Source organism: Epargyreus clarus, unplaced genomic scaffold (assembly GCF_041222505.1).
Source record: "Epargyreus clarus isolate Ecla_fem2 unplaced genomic scaffold, WU_Ecla_fem_2.2 ptg000018l, whole genome shotgun sequence".
Taxonomy (NCBI): Eukaryota; Metazoa; Arthropoda; class Insecta; order Lepidoptera; family Hesperiidae; genus Epargyreus; species Epargyreus clarus.
In genome coordinates this window covers 12,936,248-12,962,689 of record NW_027332226.1, presented here as the reverse complement: position 1 = coordinate 12,962,689, position 26,442 = coordinate 12,936,248, and the positions used below count along the sequence as shown (strand labels likewise).

At 36.4% G+C, this 26,442-nt stretch overlaps 1 protein-coding gene across 2 annotated transcripts; it reads left to right on the top strand.

Moving 5' to 3' along the window:
* Positions 1-337: 337 nt before the first annotated feature.
* Positions 338-26,442, top strand: Acsf2 (Acyl-CoA synthetase family member 2). 2 transcript variants are annotated; one of them, XR_012103117.1, is made up of 13 exons: positions 338-536; positions 12,468-12,648; positions 13,224-13,352; positions 14,070-14,290; positions 16,904-17,025; positions 17,731-17,837; positions 18,373-18,500; positions 18,992-19,160; positions 19,566-19,679; positions 20,749-20,891; positions 24,109-24,250; positions 25,122-25,382; positions 25,999-26,138. XR_012103117.1 is itself a non-coding variant. In XM_073082881.1 (12 exons), exons 1-12 carry the CDS (start codon positions 481-483, stop codon positions 26,224-26,226), a joined length of 1,740 nt encoding a protein of 579 aa, XP_072938982.1. In that variant the 5' UTR covers positions 342-480; the 3' UTR covers positions 26,227-26,442. The 2 variants fall into 2 exon arrangements, 1 of the variants encoding a protein (XP_072938982.1); XM_073082881.1 differs by lacking the exon at positions 25,122-25,382 and having other exon boundaries at positions 342-536; positions 25,999-26,442.

Below are 26,442 nucleotides of genomic sequence, written 5' to 3'. Positions count from 1 at the left end.
CCACACCTACTGCTACCTAATAACAGCAGTGTTAAGCGCTGCTGTGTTCCAGTTTGAAGGGTGTGGTAAAGGAGACATACTTTTCCGAAGCGTTCTAGCTTAGTCCTCCGAGGTAGTGGTGCATCTGTGGCCGACCTCAGATAGGAATATCTAATCCTATCTGGGGTTGATTACAGATGTCCATGGGCGGCAGTGGCCACTTACCATCAGGTGGACTGCATGCCCGTCTGCTACTCCTATATTAAAAAAAAAACGACATTTGACAATTTTCGATCTCTGGTAAAACAATGGATAGATCGTTTATTAATAACACGCGTATTTGTATAAAGAGTCGACTGTTTTGTATAATTTATTGGGCTGCTTAATAGTCAATACAAGGATAGATGATAATAATGTTTGTATAACAGCCATTCGCTCAGTTTGACCTTATCTATGGACGCGTGGAGTGTGTGTCGTGTTAAATTTGTTCTTATTTAAAACATGAATAAAAATATAGTGTCAGTGGCCAGAAGGATAGCGGGATGTCCCGGTATTATGTACGTACTTTGTGTTTGATCATTAATAGAAATAATCGAAGCAATTTCGTGTTAAAAACAAGTTATTATGAGCGTAGAATACTTAATTATGAGTGTGAAATATTTAGAATAATGTACTTTATAGGTGATATGGAGCTAAGACTAAAATAATACGTATTAGCAATTTAAAAGTCAATGTTAAATAGTGAATTTATTATTTACTTAAAAGTTTTAGAGAACATTGATTTTTAATAAAAGCAAAAAAAATTGCAATTAAAAATATTCCGTTTTGGAAATATTTCCAACTCGTCATACCTTATCAAAGTCAAATTAATTTCGAAATTAACATCATATTTTAAAAAGTTGTTTAAAAACACATATTTATACAAACACATATATTAACAGCCACGTTTGAAAGAACATTTATGTAATCTTCTAAAGGTGGTAGAACTCTTTGTGGTCACCGACACACCGCTACTCCTGAGGACTGAGCTGGAATGCCTCAAAAGTATTCCTTACCACACTCTTCAAACCAGAGCACAGCAGTGCTTAATACTGCTGTTATTAGACAGAAATAGGTGTGGTTGTGGTGCTGCCATCGAAGTAGAACACAACGGGTTCTAGCACCTTTACCATAAGACATTGTCAATTTTCTATCTTAAGTAGGCAAATCACTCGACGGGTGTAGAAAGAATATAAAATATCTTAGTAACTTCCAAATCCATTATCTTTCTATCATCAGATCTTTATACCTAAGTCAAATTATATCAGAAGAAATAATTTTACAGAGTTTTTTCATTAAAAAGAAAAGTTATAAATATTTTCTAAAGTATTACAATAGAGTAACTAGATGCATGATCCTAAGTCAAATTAAGTATACTAGATTTTGTCACACTAAATGTAAACTGCGCATAATCCACTGACTCGTCAAATGATAATCGCGGTCGATGTGAACCGCGCGACTGCAGCTGAGTGAACATTGTTTTGCATTGCGTCCGTAATACTTTTCGATAATTCGGTTGTTTAACGTAATTTTATAACATGTGTTATACACTATTCTAAACCTTAATGTACGACTATTATTTTAGTGCAAAAATATAAAAAAACTCTAGCCACTGTTAAAGGAACATTAAGAAATTTAATTGCGAATAGTGGTGCAGGTGATTAGAATCCGGTTCGTGACGTCAAATACGAGTATACTCGTCCTGTATCACTATAATGGAAAAGATAACTTGCGTTGGTTGCAAATCATCGATAGCGAACAAGGAATTTATGGTATGTCAAGACTGCAAAAATAAATATGACTTACCTTGTGCTAATCTGTCGCCTAAATGTTTCAAGAAGTTAAACCAGGATGCTAAGTCTAAATGGAAGTGTGTTGAGTGTAAAAGCAGGCTACCTAAAAAAGATAACACCAACACGCCGGTTCGACAAGCAGTTTATTCCAAATTGGATGACGAATTTGAAGTGGAGAATCAGCCTGAAGATGGTAATGTGACGTTTCGAAGAACTCGAACCGACCAAATCACAGAGGACAAATTCAGAGAAATTTGGAAGAGTGAAATGAAGACGGATATACGCACAATATGAGGACCTCAAACAGCTTTTAAATACAACTTCTTTGGAACTGAAGAGCGTTAAGGACGAGAACAAGACTCTCAGAGACAATTTATGTGCCTTAGATGCGAGAGTAAAAATTCTGGAGGATGAAAACGTCAAGCAGCAACAATGGGTTAGACTTCAAAATGTTGAGATTATCGGTGTTCCCGAAAATAAGGACGAAGACACCGTTGCTATTGTTAAAAAAATATCAGAGAAAATTGGAGTCCGTATGGAACCTTCGGACTTGGAATTTGCGCATCGAGTACAACCGCGGCGAGCAGTCAGCGCCGTGCGTGCGCGCCCTATTATCGTTCGCCTGCGACAGCGTGCGCTTAAAGATCAATTCATCGCTGCAGCGCGTAAACATCGTTTTGAAGGTGGTAGAACCCGTTGTGGTTCGACTCCGGCGGCACCACCGCCACACCTATTTCTACCTAATAACAGCAGTGTTAGGCGCTGCTGTGTTCCGGTTTGAAGGGTGTGGTAAAGGAGACTTTTCCGAGGCGTTCCAGCTTAGTCCTCAGGGGTAGCGGCGCATCTGTGGCCGACCTCAGGTAGGAATATTTAATCCTATCTGGGGTTGATTACAGATGTCCATGGGCGGCAGTAGCCACTTACCATCAGGTGGACTGCATGCTCGTCTGCTACTCCTAAATTAAAAAAAAAAAAAAAAAAAAAAAAAACTCAAGTAACCATGATGTGGGTATCGGAGGCGAAAGTAACAAAATATTTATTAATGAGCATTTAACTAAAGATAATAAGATGTTGTTTACTAATTGTAAGCAAAAGGCAAAAGAGTTCCATTATAAGTTTATCTGGACAAAAAGTTGTCGAATTTTTGTGAGAAAAAACGAATCTTCGCCTCCGATTCCTATACTTTCAATGCAAGACATTGCAAAAATTGTATGAAGTGTTACTTTGTGTTATATTCTTCGATTCCATACTCATTTAAATATAAAATGTGTAATAGTGCGTGCAACAATTCTTATAACATACACAATACAATAAAATTGGATACAAAATTAACGTATTTGCATACGTGTATATGTGATAAATTAGAAATAAAATATAGTATGTATCAATATGTATATATGTGTGTAAAATTTTATAAAAAAATAGTATTGTGTAATTGAGTATATGTAAAATTTGATAAAAATCTAATAATATGTCTGTATGTAAAATGTATACGTGTAAAAGTTAATAAAAAATTAATAAAATGCAAGTATTCATTATGTATTTTACCTATTTCTATACGTGCAAAAGTATATTTATATTGTATTTCATTGTATTTTATTTGTATAGTATTACAGCTTAATCGAAACAAGATAATTGCTCACAAACAAACTTTAACACTTTGCATACTTCTCTGTCACATAACTTATAATTCTAGTACACAAACAGATAAACAAAATTCTAGTCTCTGGTTAAATTTATATTATACACTCACAAAAGTAAATATTATTAAATACTTCTTATTATTGTATACAAGTCACGGTAAATGTCTTACTATTAATAATGGATGATGAATTTGATAAATTAAAATTTTATTATTAAAACACTCGTGGATTGAGGACGAAAACCAACGAATTCAGCAATAATTTGTTAGTGTTGGAGGCCGATGTAGTTTTAATAACAGAAACCTGGCTCTGTGATGGTATATTAGATGCTGAAATAAGCGACAACAGGTTTGTTGTGTTCCGTAAAGATCGGCGATCGTTGGGAGGTGGTGTAATGATATTATGTGCTCAGCGCCTGCAGGCTCAATTTAAACCAGAGTGGGAAATTAATGACGTAGAATGCATATCGGTAACAATTCCTGCTCAATCACTTGACTCGGTACATAAGTTGCATATTGCTGTTGTTTACATACCGCCCGATACTCTTCTTCCGTCGCGAATTCAAAGGTTTACAGACTCGATGTGTCAAATACGGGATAAACATCACAACGATCGTTTCATAATTGTTGGCGATTTCAATTTACCCTGTATAGATTGGAGCTCAGATGAGCCGCTGGTAAGGAGAAAAGGATCAGTTGAAATTCAAAACTCGGCATCAACTTTAATTTCTCAGACTTCATTTATTGGTGTTACACAATTTAATACAGTACTTAATAAAACGAATTATATGTTGGATTTAATATTCGCTGATTCCTCGATTGTGATAAATAAATGTTCATTCACATTGGTTGAGGAGGATATGTATCATCCGTCCCTCTTCTTTACGGCTACTGATATATTGATTCCTCATCTTAAGCCTCAAATTCGTCGAAAATATTTATTTAAACGTGCTGATTATGATAATATAATAAAAACATTAAACAACAGGACTGGACATTCATTACGGATATTACTCAGAGTGATGAAGATATAATAAACATATTCTACTCAATCCTTAATTGCTGTATACAAAACTACGTTCCTTTAGTCCTTAGTTCTAACGCTCATAGTTACCCTATTTGGTATAGTAAACCCTTGGTAAAATTAATTAAAGAGAAATTCAAAACACATAAAAACTGGAAAAAGTTCCGCAATCCTATTGATAACGTACAATTTTCTGAACTGCGATTAAGAATAAAGGTAATGCAATCACTATGTTACAATTTGTATGTGGCTTTTACACAACAGACAATTAAATCTAACCCTAAATTCTTTTGGTCCTATATAAAAAATAAAAGGCAAAATAAAAGTAACTACCCGCAACAAATGTCATATGATAACACGATCCTCAAAACACAGTCTAACATATGCACGGCATTTAATAATTTTTTCCAAAAAAATTTTAGCAATCCGGCTGTTTCGTAACTTTTTGATTCCGTTCCTGATGATAGCAATTTATTTAATATACACGATATTAACGTAACTAGTGAATATGTACTCAAAGTAATGCAGAATGCAGACGTATCAAAAGGCCCTGGTAGTGATAATATTCCTCCTGTATTTTTTGTAAAATGCGCAGAAGTGTTGTGTGACCCGATTTCATCTATTTTTAACAGATTATTCAAAAATGGCTATTTCCCCAGTGTCTGGAAGGAAGCACACATAGTACCAATACATAAAAATGGTCTAAAGTCATCGGTAGAAAATTATCGACCAATCTCTATTTTAAATTTTCTTAGCAAGCTTTGTGAAAGGGTAGTGCATTATCATATTTATCCTATTATTGCCAAATCTATCCCGACGGAACAGCATGGATTCATAGAGGGTCGATCATCAGTTACAAACCTGGGTGTTTTTATCGACAACGTATCGAATGGAATGGATGGTGGATCGCAGGTGGATGTGATCTACACGGACTTTGAAAAAGCGTTTGACCGTGTGGATCACATCATACTTTTGCGGAAGCTATACGAACTTGGAATACGTGGCAATCTATTGAGATGGATAGAATCGTATCTCAGCAAACGCTCTCAGGCTGTAGTAGTGGGGGGTTCTTGTTCAGACTTTGTCGATGTTTCTTCTGGAGTTCCCCAGGGCTCCATTTTGGGTCCCCTTCTCTATGCATCTTATTTGTATGACATAACTAATTACATTAATAACGCAAGTCTACTCATGTACGCGGATGATACTAAAATTTTTATGAAGATAAATAGTATCACAGACTGTATGTTACTGCAGGAAGATATTGATAGATTGGGTTGTTATTATGCTAAGAATAGAATTGGTATAAATTTAACTAAATGTTCAATTGTAACTTTTACCCGAAAAAAACTACCTATAAATTATTATTATAAAATTAATAATATCGTATTAAATAAAATTAACACTGTTAAGGATCTTGGAGTGTTGATAGATTCTAAATTAAGTTTTTCCGATCATATTGATGCAATAACAAACAAAGCTTTCAAAAGCCTTGGCTTCATAATGAGAGTGACTCGACCATTTTCGGACTTAAGTTGCTTAAAGATTTTATATTACTCCTACGTTAGAAGTATTCTGGAATACTGTAGCCCTATCTGGAACCCACATTATATTACATACATTCAAAAATTAGAAAACATACAGAGCAGGTTTGTAAAATATCTAAATGACCGATATTCTCGTAATTTTCTAGATTATTCTGACTCTTGTTCTCATTACAAATTCATGTCACTTGAAGACAGACGGAACTTGTCTGATATCTTTTCTTCATGGTTTATGTAATGGGTATATAGATTGTACGGAGCTGGCAGGTAAATTCTTACGACTTTATGTGCCAAAAAAGCGCACTAGGCACGCATCAAAATCGTTGTTCGCAGTTACAAAAGCAAAATGTAATGATGCGCAGAATTCTGTGGTTAGCAGACTACAAATAAGCTATAATAAAAAATTTAATACTTTAGATATTTTTCATACTAGCAAGTACAGTTTTAAAAAATATGTATGCAAAGTCATAAATGACAGTGACCACATAAATAAAAGTTGATTAACTAATACACTTTATAATATTACCGTTTCATATTTACATATATTATAATAACTATATATTTATATGAGATATATATATAATATTTATGGAACTATTTATATTTAAATTATGTATACTACAATACATAAAATAATAAAATAAAATAAAATGATAAAAATTTCCTATATATTTAATTATGTAAATGAAGAGTATCTGCAAAACACACACATTAACACACACACACACACACACACACACACACACACACACACACACACACACATAAACACACAAAGACGCACACACACGCACACGCACGCTTGCAATGTTAATGTTTTATTGTAAACATCAGTGGCAGTTTAACAGTGCTTACTTAAAAATGTTAATCCGTAATTGGCTATAAGTTTTAAACATAAGCTATGTAATCTTTACTACTAAGAGCTGTGGATTTTGTTAAAATAAATAAATAAATAAATAAATAAAATTCGTGTTACATAGTGATACTGTGTTCCTATTCATTTCGGCATTAGACCTTGAACATAAAACAGAAGAATATTTATTACCTATTTATCTTATATATAAAATTCTCGTGTCACAACATTAGTTACCGTACTCCTCCGAAACGGCTGTACCGATTTTCACCAACTTTTATATGCATATTCAGTAGGTCTGAGAATCGGCTACTATTTATTTTTCATACCCCTAAGTGATAAGGGTTGTTCACCCTTAACATTTTTTATCTATATGGCATCACAACGTCTGCCGGGTCAGCTAGTTATAAATAATTACTTTCCTACAATACAGATAAAAATATTGTTCATTTATTTGTACAATAAAATAAAAATCCTGTTTTACGTTATGTAAGCACTTAAGAAGGATTACGTTCTTAGACCAACTTAAGAAAAAAACGCATGTAGCAATCTGTACAATCACTAGATATGAATCTATTACAAAACCACACTTAAAAATTTTTGATTACATTGAAAAATTTAAAAATATACATTGTTATACATCAAACAACAGAACGATACAAGCACTCGCCCATAATTTTGTGGCAGATTTTTTTATCTGTGGTGCGGTGAGGCGCGGTGCGGCGTGGCGGGAGAAATTTAGTTTTTGGCGGGAAACTAATTGTCATAATCGTCATAGTTATAAAGTATTTAAGAAAATATATCATCTTCCTCCAAATGTTTCTTTTATTGTGATACACTCAAGAAATATAGCTTTATAATTTGTTTGCACTTCCGTCGCTCGTTATTACTACGCAATCTATCCAAACTATACTACTTTTTTTACCACCAACGATCGAAATTTGATAGACAAAACATTGGATAGACAGATAGATTAACAATAACGGACGTAATTCTACACGCAGCAACAGTCCCTAATCCATATGATAGATTATCTTTTTATGCATAAAACATTAGCAAATAAACATTTTGGCCCCATTGACGATAATCTCTAATTTTATTAATAATAAAATTTCGCATATCAGATAAGATTAACTCCGTACCGTAAAAATACTTTTAGAAGCCATTTTTTAGAAATCTCCAGAACGTACCAAAGTCATATTTAGTGTGCAAACCAAATTTTTCTAGACAGTATTTTTTTCAAGTGCTTATTCTAGACTTTTTAACGAGGACGCAACTAACGTTATCACTGTGTAGAAAATAAATAGATTTTAAGATTAGTAGCTACGGATGAAAAAAATAAATAAGATATTTTTTTCATGTTTTACTAACATGCAATTATACAAGTGGAATAGCGTCCAATTGCAATAATTAGGCAATTTATTCTCAAGCCTTTATTATTGTTGTTGTAACACATTAATAAATAGAATTAAAACGTTATAATACTTAATTAAAATAATATAAAAAAGGACATCAAATAATATTACCATATTTTAAATTAAATATAAAAAGCTACATCTAAATTGCTGTCCCTGGGGTGAGTTCCCAGAATGCTGGCATCATTCCCTCGTTGGATAGCGAGGCTAATTCGCTGTCCGAGGTATGTGCCAGCTCTCTGGTCATTCGTCGACACTATCAACCTTTTGGACAGATGATTAAAAAATAATCTAGCATTGGAACCCCACGGCCACAATGTTTCAACACCAAATGGTAGAAATATGTAGTCTTTAATAAGATCTGCATATTTCTGCAACTTGCGAATTTCAGCGTCGGTCGCCACGACACTGGCTGCCCTGGAAGATATGTGAATATGAGAAGGTTAGGCATAATAACGTAAGTAACTAGCTTTGTATTTTCTTACTAGCTGACCCGGCAAACTTTGTACCGCCTCAAAATCTATTTATCAAATATATTTCATATAAAATATAGCCTATGTTACTCGTGGATAATGTAGCTTTCGATAGGTGAACAAATTTTTAAAATCGGTCCAGTAGTTTTTGAGCCCATTCATTACAATCAATCAAACAATCAAAGTTTTCCTCTTTATAATATTAGTATAGATATTGAAATAACAGACCGAGCATACAGTGCACCTATTACGTGGCCATGGACATTGTTGCTTATAAACATGTGCGATCAACTCCAGATAAGAGAAGAATTCTAATAAGATCGGGCGCTGATCCGTTGCCACGTTTGAGGAATAGGTTGTAACGCCTCGGATAAGTATGTCTCAGTTACCACACCCTTCAAACTGGAACACAGCAACTCTGAACACTGCTGTTATTAACAGAAATAGGTTTGGTGGCTGTGTCTCCGGAGACGAACCGCAATGGGTACCACCGCTTTATGGCTAGCTTTTTTTATAAATAGGAGTAGCAGACGAACATGCAGTCCATCTACGAACCAAGTGGCTACTGCCGCCCATGGACATCTGTAATCAATCCAGATAGGATTAGATATTCCTACCTGAGGTCGGCTACAGATGCGCCGCTATCCCTGAGGACTAAGCTGGAACGCCTCGGAAAAGTATGTCTCCCTTTTCACACCCTTCAAACCGGAACACAGCAGCGCCTAACACTGCTGTTATTAGGCAGAAATAGGTGTGGCGGCGGTGCCGCCGGAGTCGAACCACAAAAGGTAGGTATGGTACACAAAGGTAGGTTTGGTGGTTGTGTCTCCGGAGACGAACCGCAATGGGTACCACCGCTTTATGGCTAGCTGCTACATGTGTTGGAGATGCCGTACTATGATGAAGATTCCATCCTGTCCGCAAAGCTTAGAGTAACAATGGTGCCAGTTGCTCCTCAACCACAGCTCCATAAATAATAATTTAAGACATATAAACATTCGAAATGTCCTGAGTTTATGTTTAAAATGCTTAATCATACAGATTAAGCTTTCTCTCTGTGGTTTCTCATGTTATTATATTTGTTTCATGAATTAGTTAATATAATTAAACACTATGATTGTTATTATGCCAAAACCTACTCTTTGCTCATATTTGCTCTTATCTACTTCTTATATAATCCCAAAGACTTAGAATTCTTTTGCGAATCCTATCTAAGCTTAATGCACGAATTATATTTGTTCGCCTAAGAATCCCAGACCATTTTGGAAATACCCATATTATGATTTTAAAGTATCTGTAGGTATATAAAATCATTTTATCTTAAGCTACATCAATACCATTACAGATAATTACATATATTCCGACTTTTACTTATAAAAATATCAACAAGAAACAGCATTTTCATTTTTTAATCGTGTAAATTAATCGCATGACAAATTTATGCCTATAATTTGAAGGCCGCAGACAGTCATTTCTATTTTATTTATTTGTATAAATATCGAACAGTAATAAGTTTACCTTTCCTGGTATAAGTAATTTCAATACCATAAATTATACACTCAACTTATTTTTATAAGGAAAAATTGTTTCCTTAAGAAATGGAAAGGAAAAATAAAACATCGGCCAAGTGCGAATCTGACTCGCATACTAAGGGTTCCGTACCATCCTTATACTTACATATTATATGTGTATTGTTATTGTTACAAAACCAGCGAAAGTACATATTTATAACAAAGGGACCACGTTATTTCTTAACTTAGTTTTACTTTTATCATTTGTAGTTACAGCAGCTAAAGTCCGCACTAGCCCAATGCGAAATGGTGAACTTTACACGCCTTATATGTTTTTAAGAAATTGTCAGGTGTAGGTTTCCACACGATACTTCATAATTATAGTGATAACTAATTTCTAGTACGCAAATACCTATGAATAATCATTGTTACGTACCTGGGCAAATCCAGGTTTGGATTGCGATTGTAACCATGAGGCTATCACTTCATATTAGACTTTTAGTAGGGAACCCTAAAACCATTTTTTTTTGTTGACGAGGGGGAAACCTTCAAAAGGTACCCGACGCCATGGGGGTGACGCCGGGTTATGTGGGATTTTTACCGCACTAAAACCCCCCCGGTGGCCGTCCTCAGCGTTTGGTGGAGAAATCCGGGATCTCCAACGGAACACAACCGGAGTCCTCCTAACGCGGTCCCCTTCTATCGGGCTCTGCCCTGGGGGAGCAATTTACGCTCCTCTCACATCCCCTGGTGATTACAGCGATATGCGACCACATAAACCGCTGTCCTTCCTGGGGTCGCTTGCTGGACGGTTTGAGCTCCCACTCTTGCCGCCCGCAACCCCGAAAGCCCCTTTTAGTCGCCTCTTACGACAGGCAGGGGATACCGTAGCCCTATTCTGGTCCCGGTACTACAGGGACAAGGGAACCCTAAAACCAAAGCCATATTTTTTAGTATTTCACACTTTTCGAACATGGCAACTATTGAAGGCTTCGATGACTGATATGCCTGTAACTTCAACACTTCCTGCTTCATGCATCGGAACATGCAACGTCCCTAACTCGCATCGTGATAAAAGTATGATATTTTTAGCTATGGCAATGCTTCGCTCAAGTGCAATTCGCTTCATGTTCTAAATAAAATATTTTATCATGATTTTTTTTTATTTATGGAAAAACTTTGTTCCTATGCTGATAATGTTTGAGGTAACAATTTAGGATGCTCTTCATAATTTATGTTAAATTAAACAAAATAACTATCGACCACATTCATAGAGGCTTGCAAATTGACAGAAATAATGATTTCAATGGTGAATGAAGAGTTCCATCTCCAACGTTTTAGCAAGGTGGTAAAATCTGTATAGTCGAGCCAGTGAGGTACTACCGCCAAACGTATTTACACTGTCCAATCTCAGGAGTAGGTAGTCCTCAGACCGTCCTGAGAAGTCAAAACATCTGTAATCGGCTTTAGATAGTACATTTACTATCAGGTAGACCACACGCTTTGCACGTTTACTCACTCATTTTTTTATTATATAGGAGTCGCAGACGAGCATGCAGTCCACCTGATGGTAAGTGGCTACTGCCGCCCATAGACATCTGTTATCAACCCCAGATAGGATTAGATATTCCTGAGGTTCGACACAGATGCGCCGCTACCCCTAAGGTCCAAGCTGGAACGCCTTGGAAAAGTATGTCTCCCTTACCACACACTTCAAGCCAGAACACAGCAGCGTTTAACACAGCTGATATTAGGCAGAATTAAGTGTGGTGGTGGTGCCGCAGGAGTTGAACCACAAAGGCTTCTACTTTTATGTTATATAATATGTCTGAGTTGAGTTAGTAATAGGAACAGATAAGTAAATATGTCATGAATATACAATTAAAATAAATTATCATTGTAATTAAGATAGCTTATCACTTTACGAGTAGGTATAATAAAATGGATTAGGTAGAATTATAAGTGTCTGATAAAATATTGGCGTTTGGTAATTATCAAATTCATTTATTTAAATGAGTTCTATTTACACTACATGTTGTTTGAGTGACAGATGTGCCGGCTTACCGACTAAGTTAGAATGTCTCGGAAAAGTATGTCTCCCTTACGACACCCTTGAAACCAAGACACAGCAGCACTTAACGCGGCAGTTATTAAACAAAAATCGGTATCAGCTGAAGTAATGAATACAATTTTACAGATCAGCGCGCTCCGTCCACAAGGCGCAAGACGGCTACCTACACAACCCGGGAACCGAACCCCTAACCCATTCAACACTCGGAGATGTCATTAAGGACACGGCCCATAAGTATCCCGGAAGAGTCGCGGTGAAGTCAATCTATGAAAACTCGACACTGACTTACGAAGAGTTACTGACTAAAGTAAGTAAAATATAAATTCTAATTTAAAATTAAATTATCTATGCACATTGGTAATATTTCTTAGATGTCTACTTCTACTTAAATATGAAAATTCTTGTTTAATATTTATTTATATGTATATGCACACATAATATATGTGTGCATATATAAATAAAGCCTTTTCCTATTATGCATGTTTGTATGCATTCGGATACAATTGGCACGCATGGGGACCAAATCCCCCCGCGAACGCGTCCCTGCGTGACAAGAAAAAAGTCCTTAAGCTTAAAGAGGAGGACAGGTTTAAAAAGACAAACGAACGGACGGTAGGCGGTGCCTTTCTCTTTGAATACGCTTATATATTCCTAGTTAAGTATTATAAAATAAACAAACTCGACGGCTAAAAATTATCTGAAAAAGGAAGTAATGACACTATGCTGCTTGCACAATTTAGACGAATTCAAAGACAATTCATATGTTAAAATCAGCCATTTGGGCTATAGGATGTGAAAAGTATGAGACATACGTAGGGTACGCTCGAAAAACATTACCCTCCGCAAGTAAAATACTAATAGAACCGTTTTTATTCTTTCCAGGCTGATTCACTAGGATGTGCTCTACGGGCGAATGGGTTCAACAAGGGTGATACTTTGGGCATCTGGTCACATAACAATGTGGGCTGGTTAGTGGCGGTAGTAGCTGCGGCCAGGGCGGGACTTATATCTGTAAGTACTTACGAAATCTCTAAATGAAACGAGATTTCTATATGAATCAATTTTGAATAAAAGAGATTTGAATTTGAATCTAGAAGTGGCAAAAAAATCCTTAATAATAAAAATCCTAAGTATGTAGTACATACTTAAAAAAATTAAAGTAGCAATGAGCATGCAATCTACCTGATAATAAATGGTCACTTCTATCCATGGACATCTGTGACCGACTCCATATACAACAGACGTTCTGCCTGAGATCGGTCACAGATGCGCCTGATATGAAAATCAGCTGATATCTACAACCTTTCACCGAAACGCCGATCGGCTAAGTTACAGAAGACAGTTTTAGTAATAGTTAGAAATAGAGATAGCAGTGGTACCTCCCCGATCGAATCATGCTGGTTCTAAAATAATTCAAATATAATAAAAAGAAGACGCTTTCTTCACTCACAGCCTAGGATCCCCTGTGTTGTGGGTGACGTGAACACACACAAAGAAGAATACCCAAACTTAGAACAGATATCCAAATTAATCATTCTGATGGACATCAGAATGACAGACTCCTGGCCGGGGATCGAATCCAGAATTTGACCCTTTGACCGTGAGACTGTTATGGTGATCGCTCGTTCGGTCGTTTGATCGTTGCATCTAATATTTCAAAAATAGCATGTCAGCTGACTCCCTTAATCTTTGAATATGTTTTTCAATTTTAATTCTGTTTACTTACAGATATTAATAAACCCCATATATGAAAAGAACGAGCTAAGCTTTTGCATGAAAAAGGCACAATTAAAAGGTTTAGTTATTGGCGAAAGATATAAAACAAGAAATTATTATGGGACTATGAACCAAATTATTCCGGACCTAAATAAGACTAAACCTGGACAAATTAAATCAGAATTATTTCCAAACTTATCAACTATTATTACCTGTGAGAAGGAGAATTTACCGTAAGTAGTATTGAATTACAACATTGCCTGACTTAATACAATATCATCATCATCATCATAAAACCAATACTGTCCCACTGCTGGGACGGGTCTCCTTTCAGAATAAGAAGGATTAGGCCGTAGTCCACCGCGCTGGCCAAGTGCTAATTGTTAGACTTCACATACCTTTGAAATCTTTTTTTAAAGATTTTTCAGGTATGCAGGTTTCCTCGCGATGTTTTCCTTCGTCGTTTAAGCAAGTGATAATTAATTTATAATACGCACGTAACTTTGAAAAATCAGAGGTGCTTGCCTGGGAATCGAACCTTAGACCCCTTCATTAAGAGGCCGAATTTCTTAACCACTAGGCTATCACTGCTTACAATATACTTTTATATCCTTTTAACTTACCACTTGCCGTAAACTCTATATCTACAAAGTACAAACGAATAAACATGTGGACGCGTCGTAATTGTTTGTGGCAAATTCCCTTTGACTTGCTAAAGTTTGATTCGGCTCCAAACGCTTGCCCACACAAGTCTAATAAAACGCTCTATTCAAACGTTTGAATTCGTAACGGTTTGTTGAAGTTTGGCAAGCGTAAGGATGCGACATCACATTTTATAAAATAAATCCATACTTCAAAACTCGAAACAATTTATCATTACTGTAAATAAGTAGAAAGATGCATAATAATATTCCATTCAAGGCAACCATATTTAAACAGGTTTTATTATATTTGCACATCATAATATTTGTCGACACTTACAAAATAAATAATATTTATGTCTTCTTTACGACTTATAATTGAATCCAAAAAAGTGATCACACCTTATTAGAGTTTCATTGAGATGAATCCTTTTACTTTTACGGACTTTTAAAAATAGTTATGTAACTGTAGGTGATATGTTAAATTTTATCGGGCAATTTACTTTATAAGTGCCGATGTTCGCTTATTTTTAAAGTGATAAATATATAATTGTCGGATTCTCACGAACATAATTTTATTTGACTTTTTTTTTTTTTTTTTTTTTTTTATATTTGAACCTGACGATAAAGCAGACGTGCTACCTGATGGAAAGTAGTCAACGTCGCCTATGGACATTTGCAACACCAGAGGAGTCGCCAATGCATCGCCGGCTTTGAAGGAGAGCTCTTTTTGCACCTTTTTTGAAGAGCCCCATGTCATAGCGCTCCGGGAATACCTCAGAAGGAAGTTCATTCCACATCTTGCACGTCCGTGGCAAGAACGTCCGCGCAAATCGAACCGTGGAGGACCGCCACGAGTCCAGTTGGTGTGGATGGAACTTCATCCTTCGGCGAGTGGTGCGATGGAGGAACGGTGATGTAGGCACCAGGTCAAATAGTTCGTGGGAACACTCACCATTGTAAAGCCGGTAGAACACGCAGAGGGAACCTATGTCCCTCCGTAAACTTAAAGGTTCTAGCCGGTCGGAAATCCTCGGATCGTTGACGATTCGTACTGCGCGTTTCTGTACGGAGTCAAGTGGGTTAAGTTGGTATTGGGGTGCTCCTGCCCAGAGATGCGAGCAGTACTCCATGTGGGGTCTCACTTGCGCCTTATAAAGCAGAAGGAGTTGCCCCGCAGTGAAGTACCGCTTCGCTCTGTTCAGGACGCCCAGCTTCCTTGATGCCAATTTCGCCTTAACGTCCAAATGACCCCGGTATTGCACATCACACGATATGTCAACTCCTAGGATCCCTATACTTTTATCAATGGTGAGTGGAATTCCCTGGAACCGTGGCGCTATGACGAATGGGGTTTTTTTAGCGGTGAACGCGCAGACTTGCGTCTTCGTGGGGTTGAACTCAACAAGGTTAAGTCGACCCCATGTCGAGACCTGCTCCAGAGAGTTCTCGATTTCAGACACAAGTCGGATTCTGCTTTCCTCCACGAGAGTCCGAGAGGTGTTTGCACGGCCTGTGTACACAGCATCTCCCGTACTATCATCTGCATAGCAATGAATGCTGCTAGATTTTTGCAACATGTCATTGATATGCAGAATGAATAGCGTGGGAGAGAGGACAGAGCCCTTGCAACTAATATTACATAAGGTTGCGTGGATTATTTTTATGTGATGGTAGCGATAAACGCTTTTGATATTTCGCCACTGGTCGCCGTATGGAAAATACACGCAGATCCAATTTGCGTTTGTCAATCTAGTTCCGGGACCAGAATAGGGTTACGGTATACTCTTCGTAAGAGGCGACTAAAAGGGGGCGTCTGGGGTAGCGAGTGGCAAGAGTGGGAGCTCGAACCGCCCGGCCAGCGGCCCCGGGAAAGACGGCGCTATATGTGGTCGCATGTGTACCTTTTGGAAGTTTTTCCTCATAAAAACTAGTCAGACACTACTCACATAACTAGTGTTAGATGTTTTCAAACTATCCATAAAATTTCTTATAAGATTTAGTGACTGCTATCCAATTATAACAATCGGGATTAGCCGTGCCTTCCAAAGCACAGAAATGCGATTGAAATTTTGCCACTAACGATCACCCATACAACTCTTGACCGCTCCGACATTACTTTGTAGATCATTCACGACCTACTCAAGCGGTGAAGCTATATATTTACTACTATGTTAATGATACACTTTAAAATTTGGTTTTCAGTGGTACATTCTCATTGGACTCCCTGACCAAGGACACTGGAAGTGGTGATGCAGTGTCCAGATATTTGAGCCAGGTAAAGCCTGAAGATGGATGCCTCGTCCACTTCACATCGGGGACCACTGGTGAGGCTTTTTAAGAAATTTAAGTAGCTAATAACCATTTTATTTTATAAAATGAAAGTAGCAGACTAGCATGCAGTCCACCTGATGATTAGTGACTACTAGCCAGATAAAATTACAATCATACCTGAAGTCAGCCTTACACGCGTTGCTAACCTTGAGGAATAAGTTGGAATGCCTCAGATTTTTTTTTTTTTTTTTTTATAATGTAAGAGTAGCAGACGAGCTTGCAGTCCGCCTGATGGTAAGTGGCTACTGCCGCCCATGGACATCTGTAATCAACCCCAGATAAGATAAGATATTCCTACCTGAGGTCGGCCACAGATGCGCCGCTACCCCTGAGGACTAAGCTGGAACGCCTCGGAATAGTCTGTCTCCCTTACCACACCCTTCAAACCGGAACACAGCAGCTCCTAAAACAGCTGTTATTAGGTAGAAATAGGTGTGGCGGTGGTGACGCCGGAGTCGAACCACAAAGGGTTCTACCACCTTCAAATTACTTTATGTTCCATACTATCCCTTTCAAAGATAATCTAGGCAGCGCTGCACTGTTTTCTATTTGAAGAAACAGGTATGGGGATGATATCGTAAAAAAAGTTTATTTCACTTTAAAAATGTTCTACTAGTTCTTTGATGACATCATGCGCAAAGAGTTTATTTAACTAATTTGTATATATTCATAATATTTAACATTATTGCTTATTACAGGGGACCCCAAAGGAGCGCTGGATTCCCACCTCGGAGTCGTAAACAACACTTATTTTATAGGACAAAGGAATATGTTACAAGAACGCCATCAAACTGTTTGTGTACAGGTTTGTATCGTAACAACTTTAACACACCTTTTAAACATGGTTTTTAAATTCAAAAATGCACGACGAAATTACAGATATATTTTAACCGTTTATACGTATTATTTTAATCGTCTTGTCGTTGATAGCGACTCAAATATGACCAAATTTTATAATAAAAATAATGGTTGACCTTGTATTTCAATACTTATGAGTTAGAAGATTATTCCACGTCAAAAATATGTAACACATTAACAATTGTTGCCTAATTTTGCGGAAATGAAGTAAATATGATGGAAATTTCAAATTATTACCAGACGACAGTTATGGGCGTCATGGCGGAACAGTCACTAAATAGGCTGAAACGCCGAGGAATTTCAATTTTCATTATGGATTGTTTATCTAGAGTTTCTAGAGTTTCTGTGCTTATCTCTGTGTTTGTGTCCGTGACACCCATAGGGAACCTAGCAAGGATTAGAAAGAGTTTCAATAGTATCAGAAATGACAATTTGGATCTTTGAGGGACGTTCTTCTAAGTAAAACTAATTTCTTCATGCAGGTGCCACTCTTCCATGCTCTGGGATCAATAGTGACGTCACTGAGCGCGTTACGTCACGGCTCGAGCCTGGTGTTAGCATCACCAACCTACGATGTGACATCAAACCTCAATGCTTTATTGGCAGAAAAGTATGTGTCTTTTCCTTTATACGTGCTTTATTTTATTTATAGTTTAGGTAAAGTAAATAGTGTTAAGATGTCACCAAAAAACGTTTAAAATCACTACACTGTGTATCATAATAATTATTAATTTGTAATCAGTAGAAGACATAGCAAAAATCATAATATACTCTCCAGATCACGACGCAGCAGCAGGATCATGCCTCTGCAACTAAGATTCCTTAAGAGTCCCATCTCCCTCAATCACCATCATTTTCAAATGATGTGTCACAGGGAGTAGATTACACCGCTATACCTATTCTTGTCTTATAATAAGCATAAAACTGTGTTTTTTTTAAGATTTGGTAAGGAAACACAGTTATATAATACGTTACAAGTCCTTAAGGAGTAACAACGCATCCATTGCCTACCTTATGTAAAACCTATAGGGAATGAAATATCATGTCCATGGATACTAACAGCTACTAATTCTCGGGTGCTCTTTTTTTTTCATTTCTCAGATGTACAGTCATCACCGGAACTCCAACAATGTACGTGGATCTCCTCTCTCAAATAAAGACCAAGGGGTCCTTACCGTTTAACGTGGAAGTCGCGCTTGCCGCTGCAGCACCGTGCAGTCCACAGCTCATCCGCAGCATCAATGAACTTCTTAATGCTAAGTCTGTGAAGGTACATACTGAGTTATGACTTTTGATTTCCATCTTATATTTGTAGTTGAAAGGTTATACTTGAATCCCCAAACGCATAGTGTCATTTTTACTTTTTATGCAGAAATATAGATTTTCAGGACAAAAATACCCCCGTTTAATTTTTTTTAATTTTTATCTAACACACCCATAATTCCAAGGTTAAGGGTTAGGAAAATCTCCAAACGCTTAGGGTAATTTTATTTTAATGCAAAAATACAGATTTTTGCCACAAAACAGTAGTCCACTTAATGCCCTAGCCTTGTGTAAAAGGATCTTCAAAATCAGTTTAGTCGTCTCCAAAACATCCATCATGAAAACAACTTTTCATGTTTTGATAGGGCACAATTTACTCCAATCAAATTTGTGTATTGGTCTTAATTCACAGGCTTTATACGGTCTGTCGGAGACAACTGCATCGATTTTCCAATCAGTAGACGGAGACAGTGTAGACCTGGTGGCGGAGACTGTCGGATACATACAAGAACATCAGGAAGCTAAGGTTTGTAGGAATTATCTGGTAAAATGGAGGGAACTGATTCACGAACATTCAAATTCAATTTTTTTTTAAATACAAGAGTAGCAGACGAGCTTGCATTCCACCTGATGATAAGCTACTACCGCCCATAGACATCTGTAATCAACCCCATTCCACCACATGTGGTGGCCACAGATTAGCTGCTACCCCTGAGGAATAAGCTGGAACGCCTCGGAAAAGTTTGTCTCCCTTACGACACCCTTCAAACCGGAACACAGCAGTGTTTAACACTGCTATTATAAGGTAGAGGTAGGTGTGGCGTTGGTGCCACCGGAGTCGAACCACAAAGTGGTCTACCACCTTTAATAGAGTAGAACTAAGAAGCAAGCGTAATGCAACAGTGAATCTTCTGTATTATATCCTGCATGCAAACAAGACACCACCGCTACATCTGTTTCTGTCGAATAGCAGCATTATTACGCGCTGTTGTATTCTGGCTTAAATGATGTGGCAAGGGAAGCATTTACCCGATACGTTCTCACTTAGACATCGGGTAGATATCTAATTTTATCAGGGATTGATTAGATGTCAATAGATGGAGCCATTTACTATCAGGACTGCGTATTTGCATCTACACTCTCATTATCAAAAAGATTGACAAATTTCAATAAACTCTATCACCGTTATATATCTTGATGCAATGTGTTTATTACTTCATAAACCTTTCATGAAAGCTTGTCCTCCTAATAGCAGTGATAGCCTAATGGTTAAGAAACTCGGCCTCTCGATCGAGGTGTCCGAGGTTCAAATCCCAGGCACCTTTGATTTTTAAATTAGTGTGCGTATTAGAAATTATCACTTGCTTAAACGGTGAAGGAAAACATCGTGAGGAAATCTGCATACCTGAGAGATTGATTAAGATTGAAAAAAAAATCTCAAAGGTATGTGAACTCTACCAATACGCACTTGGCCAACGCGGTGGACTATGGCCTGATCCTTCTCATTTCGACAGGAGACCCGTGCCCAGCAGTGGGACAATAATGGGTTGATGATGATGATGATGATTGTCCTCCTAATAGTAGCAAGTTTCCAGGTTGTGGATGAGAATGGTAACACCCTGCCGTTCGGATCTGCCGGCGAGCTGGTGGTGCGAGGGTACAGCAACATGATCTGCTACTGGGACGAACCTGAGAAGACCAAACAGATTATCCAAGAAGACGGCTGGCTTCACACAGGGTGAGTTGAATTATCTATTTATCTGTCGATAATTAATATCCCACTGAGGTCGGCCACAGATGCGCCGCTACCCCTGAGGACTAAGCTGGAACGCTTCGGATGAGTATGTCTCCCTTGCCACACCCTTCAAACTAGAACACTGCTGCGCTTAACACTGTTGTTATAAGGCAGAAATGGGAGTGGCGGTGGTGCCGCCGATCGAACCACAAAGGGTTCTACCACCTTCAGCTTCATAGTTTCATATTTTAGGTCATCGTCCACTGCGCTAACCAAGTGCTAATTGGTAGACTCCATGAAACCCTTAAACACTGTTTGCATTTTGAGAACTTTTGGGCGTATAGGTTTACTCACTAACTTATCCTTGACCATATAAGAACTGATAATTAATTTCAATACACATAACTTTTTAAAAATGAAATGTTTTGAAAAAATACTGGAATCCCTAGACTACTCGCTGTTTTTAACACACTTTTATTAGCTTGGGTTGTATGTGTGTGTGAACCGGTAACGGAATCTTTGAGCTCCATTTTCAGCCGTTTCTAGAAGCTTGATAAATTTTTAACTCTGCACACGTATCAAGGACAGATGACAATGCAAAAATTTGATAACAGTTTCCTATTTTACTTATGGATTTATAACATTTACTGTGCTTCATAACTATTCTCTCATACATAATTGCCAATAGAATTATTGTAACATTTAAAATATCAAGCACCCCACGCTTTTTAGTCTGAATTGAATTTTAAACTTAAATTTTATTATGAGACGATTCATTATGATTGATTGATTTATTTTCCAGTTTTTAGTTCAATTAGCGATAAAAGCCTTTTTTTTAGTTTTTTAAACTATTTTTATGATCAAACGTCTGATCGTCCACAGCTAAGTTAAGATAACCTAACCTACATCTCTTTACCTGGTTGTTTGCACTTCAACCAACAGTTTGTAAATCAAGTGGATATCAGAAAAGTTCTTCAGGTCTTTAGACTATTTAGCTGCCTGTACTAATTTTGTCATAAAGTCACGAATCTTTGTTTTTAAACTGTTCATTATTCAAAAACTTATTTAAACTTTCTGCTACATATTTATAAACAATGAGTTCAGGCAGTGCGAATCCCCGGCACGTTGCACTGATTTTTGAAATTATTAACATTTAATTTATTAAGTCCTCTAAAGATACAAACGAGTATCTTCACATGAAGTCTACAAATTCGAACTTGACCAGTGCGGTGGAATTTGGTCTAATCATTCTCATTTTAAAAGGAGATCCATGCTCAGCAATTTGACTGTAATGGGTTGATTGATGATGATAAATACTATAGTATACTGCAACAGAAAACATATCCCATGTTTTTCGAATCTGTGTGTCTATTTCTTTGGCACAGGCTGTGATCTAAACCGTTAGATATACATATTTTAAGGTGTGACTTGTCGTTGGAGTCGTCTTTAACCCTACGTCATAGTCATAGGATAATATATCTGACTTAACGTACTTAGTGACACTCCATGTCACTAAGTACGTTAAAATTTCATGTAAATCAAAACGGCGTCTTCTTTAATTTGCTTTTTTAATTTTTATATTTATGCGTCTTGCTTTCGTAAAGCGTTTTCTCAATATTCAAATTATAAACACCGCTGCCGCGCCCTGCTCACTTAGTTTTACTTTTTAGTTTATGTTCCAACCTAACCTAACCTATAATATATCATACAGGCTTGGTGTTGGTTAGGTTAGGTTGGAATATAAAACAAATAGAAAACTAAGCGAGTGGGTTCGATTCACGATAATTCGTACCTAAACTATAGTCTGATTCATAATTAGGTGTCCAAAATGTAAACAAAGAAATGTCACTGTCAAAATTAACAAGAAACATAAACTGTAACAAACTCAACAAAAAACGAAAATTTAACAAATATACACAATTTAACAAACGCGTTATGTAAACAAAAAAATATTCGAGTTCGATCACAATCACGAAAATGAATAATATCAGTTACGAAACTCTAAATGACAGCACAAGAAATATCTTGGATTCCGATTGTGTTACCATTATCACATTTTAATTTTCTACCATAAACTTTGTTTTTTATTATTATTACTGTATGGAACGAAATTGAGGTGATATATGTATTAGAAAATGTGAATTAATCTTAATTTATTTAGATTATTATTTTATTATTGTTGTATTACTTTAATATCGACAAAAATAAGAAACTACCATTTCTAACGTATTTTCTTGATAGGACAACACCTTTGTTTACATTTTGGACACCTAATTATGAATCAGACTATATGTTATTTATAGTTACTGTAATACAACAACCAAGATGACGTTGATACAACATTAATCATTAATAATTTCAGTTAATCTTAATATACATATATACATACATACTTCAGGCTTTTACAATAACATATTTATTACTTTGACTATAAAGTGATATATTTATCACATTGTCTTGACAAATTAGTTATTATTCATAATAACCAGTCATTTTGTATAAAAGCTATTTGATCACTTTGACTGTAACATATATACATTTGACAGGTCATGGTCAACGAGATTATGTTGGACATTCGATACTCCGGGACGGTCCATATGTTTATTGTTATGAGTTGAACGAAATTAATTCGTTTCCGTTAAATAATTTCTTAAGGAAAATCCGGTAAATAATTTCTTTACATACATTTTAAGGAGGAAAAGTTCGAAAATAATTTATTGTTGGGGGTTCCCATAACTTTTATTGCGGACCTTTTACGCAGATCTTTCGATGTAAAATAAAGTGATCAGCCGGAGAGTTCCGGGTTTGATTACCGGCTCGGATTAATTTTAATTTAATTCTTGGTCGACCTTTTTAATATACATACCTATTAGGCTTTATATCTGTTCATAGCACCCAATGAGAGTTTGAGTAAGAAAATAAAATAAATAAATTACATAAATCATGAATATAGTAGTTTTTAAATCATTTCAAAAATTCTCACGTGTTTTGTTGATATCTTTAAAATGTAATTAAATGGCCTCCTTATATTTTATTTATTAATTTACTCTTTATTGACCATGTTAAAAACAGTGTGGTACAAAATGCGGACTTAATGCTAAATAGCATTTTCTCCCAGTCAACCTTAGGGATGTGCAGAAAAATTGAAGGCGCTACAACTATACAAAAAAAAAATAACCAACATATATATTATCCAACTTAACCATATATTTAATTACAGAGATAAATTCAAAATCTCGGAGGATGGGTACGGTCGTATCGTGGGTAGACTAAAGGACATCATCATAAAGGGTGGAGAAAACATCGCGCCCAAAGAAATCGAGGATCTACTGAACACTCATCCAGACATCGTTGAGAGTCAAGTAAGTATAAAACGAATCTATATTTTTCCATATAATTTAAAATAAGATTATGGTAAATGCACCAAACTCCTAAGTGTTTTGAAATTGACAACAAATTACAAGATGAGGTAAGGGAGAAATACGTTTCCGAGGCGTTCCAGCTTAGTCCCCAGGGGTAGCGGCGCATCTGTGGCCGACCTCAGGTAGGAATATCTAATCCTATCTGGGGTTGATTACAGATGTCCATGGGCGGCAGTAGCCACTTACTATGTCTTAACATGGACTACTCGGCTGGTACTACCATATTATAAAAAATATATTTTCATAAACGGCTCTTAAAAAAAGCTCATTGTTACTGAAAAATATCTTACTCAATTAATAAGATATATCAAATGAATAATATTGAATTGTGAAAAGTTTAGTCTATTTCAACACTAAGAATAATAAAGCTTCTGATGAAATTATCAAATATTTCATTAACCCGTTGTAAATACCTATTCTACTAAAGTAATCTGACGCTCTTTCTTATTTTAGTTAAAAGACAGAAAAATAGATAGGTAGATAGATTAGATAGAAAAATAGATCTTATTTATTTCTTTTTTAATTGAGGCCGTAAACACGCATGAATGTAAATGTTTACTGCGGTCCATAGATATCTGTCGTCAACCTCAAACAGAATCCAAAATAGAAGTAAATTTATGTGAATCAACGAAACGTAGCTATTCCTGAGGAAATGAGGGAAATACCTTGTGTAAGTTAAGATATCTCTCCTTTCTCACACCCTTTAAACTACTTGACATCACTGTTACAAAGTGAATATGTTGACTTAACAACCTTTGTTAATATAGGTTAGAAATTAGATAATTTAGCAAAACCATATTCTTCAAAAAAGGTAATCGACCAAAAATACGTAAGGACATAAAAGTCAACAACGAACCAAAAATACCAAAGGGCATAAAAAGTCAACAAACACATCGGTAATTGCAGCCATTGGGATAAAACTTTAATTGTTTAAAGATTACGATTATTTCACACTCCAAGACCGATTATAATTGAATGAAATCGGTGTTCTTCTTATATGCCCTTCACCTGCCCTTAAGACCTTTCTCTGAAAGTGAGGCTTTATAGGAAGTCAGGACGAATGTCAAGGTAGGTAAGTAACCTAATGTCAAGGCATAATCACATGATAGGAAGAAATGCATCATTACCTGCTATTGTTTTAAATTCGATGTGTTATAATGTGAATGTATGTGAATGTTTTAAAGCTACTTATACCTTTATATAGTACTGTATACAGTAGTTTATAATCAGTTGATTTCTAAAAATAACAGAAATATATTCGAAGTGCTTAAAATGCCACTAATCCTTTACATAAGTAACATAATTGAGGCTACGATCTTAGCCCTCAGGAGTTACAGAGGAGGTAGAACTCCTGTCTTCTATGGTGTTCGTTACGGATGTCAAGAGGTGCAGGGAATTACCATCAGCTAGACTGCATAATCATTAGATATTTTAATCCTTTAAAAAATATTTTTCATTCCGTCCACTAACTAGAGCATCTTAAAAACGTTGATTTTGGGTACCCTACAATATTTTAATTACATCTGCATACTTGGCTTTCTTTTAAGTTTTTTTATTGTAAATGTACATGATATATGTTAAGGACATTTGTACCGTGATACAGTTCACGATGTAAACAGTATGAGCAAGATGAACATAGATAACCTCTCTTCTGTGGGAAGTCTGTTAAAAATTTACTTTATTTACAGGTAGTAGGAGTACCAGATGAGAGATTAGGAGAAGAACTTTGCGCAGTTCTCCGCATCAAAGATGGCGCCACCGTCACCCTCGATGATATTAAACGCCATTGCACTGGACACTTAGCCAAATTCAAAATTCCTAAAATACTTAAAGTTACCACAGAATTCCCGAAGACTGCGTCCGGAAAGATACAAAAGTTCAAGATAAAAGATATGATTGAGGCCGGAAAGTTATGATATGATGATGATGATGATTTTCTTACTAACAATGGTGTTTGTACATGAAAAAGATATAACAAAATATTTTTTAGGAAAAATTAGCAAACGAGCATGCAGTCCACCTGATGGTAAGTGGTCACTTTGGCCCATGGATATTGATAATCAACTTCAAAATAATAGTAAAGAAATGTCTGAGATAGGTCACAGATGCATTGCTTCTACCAAGACCTGAAG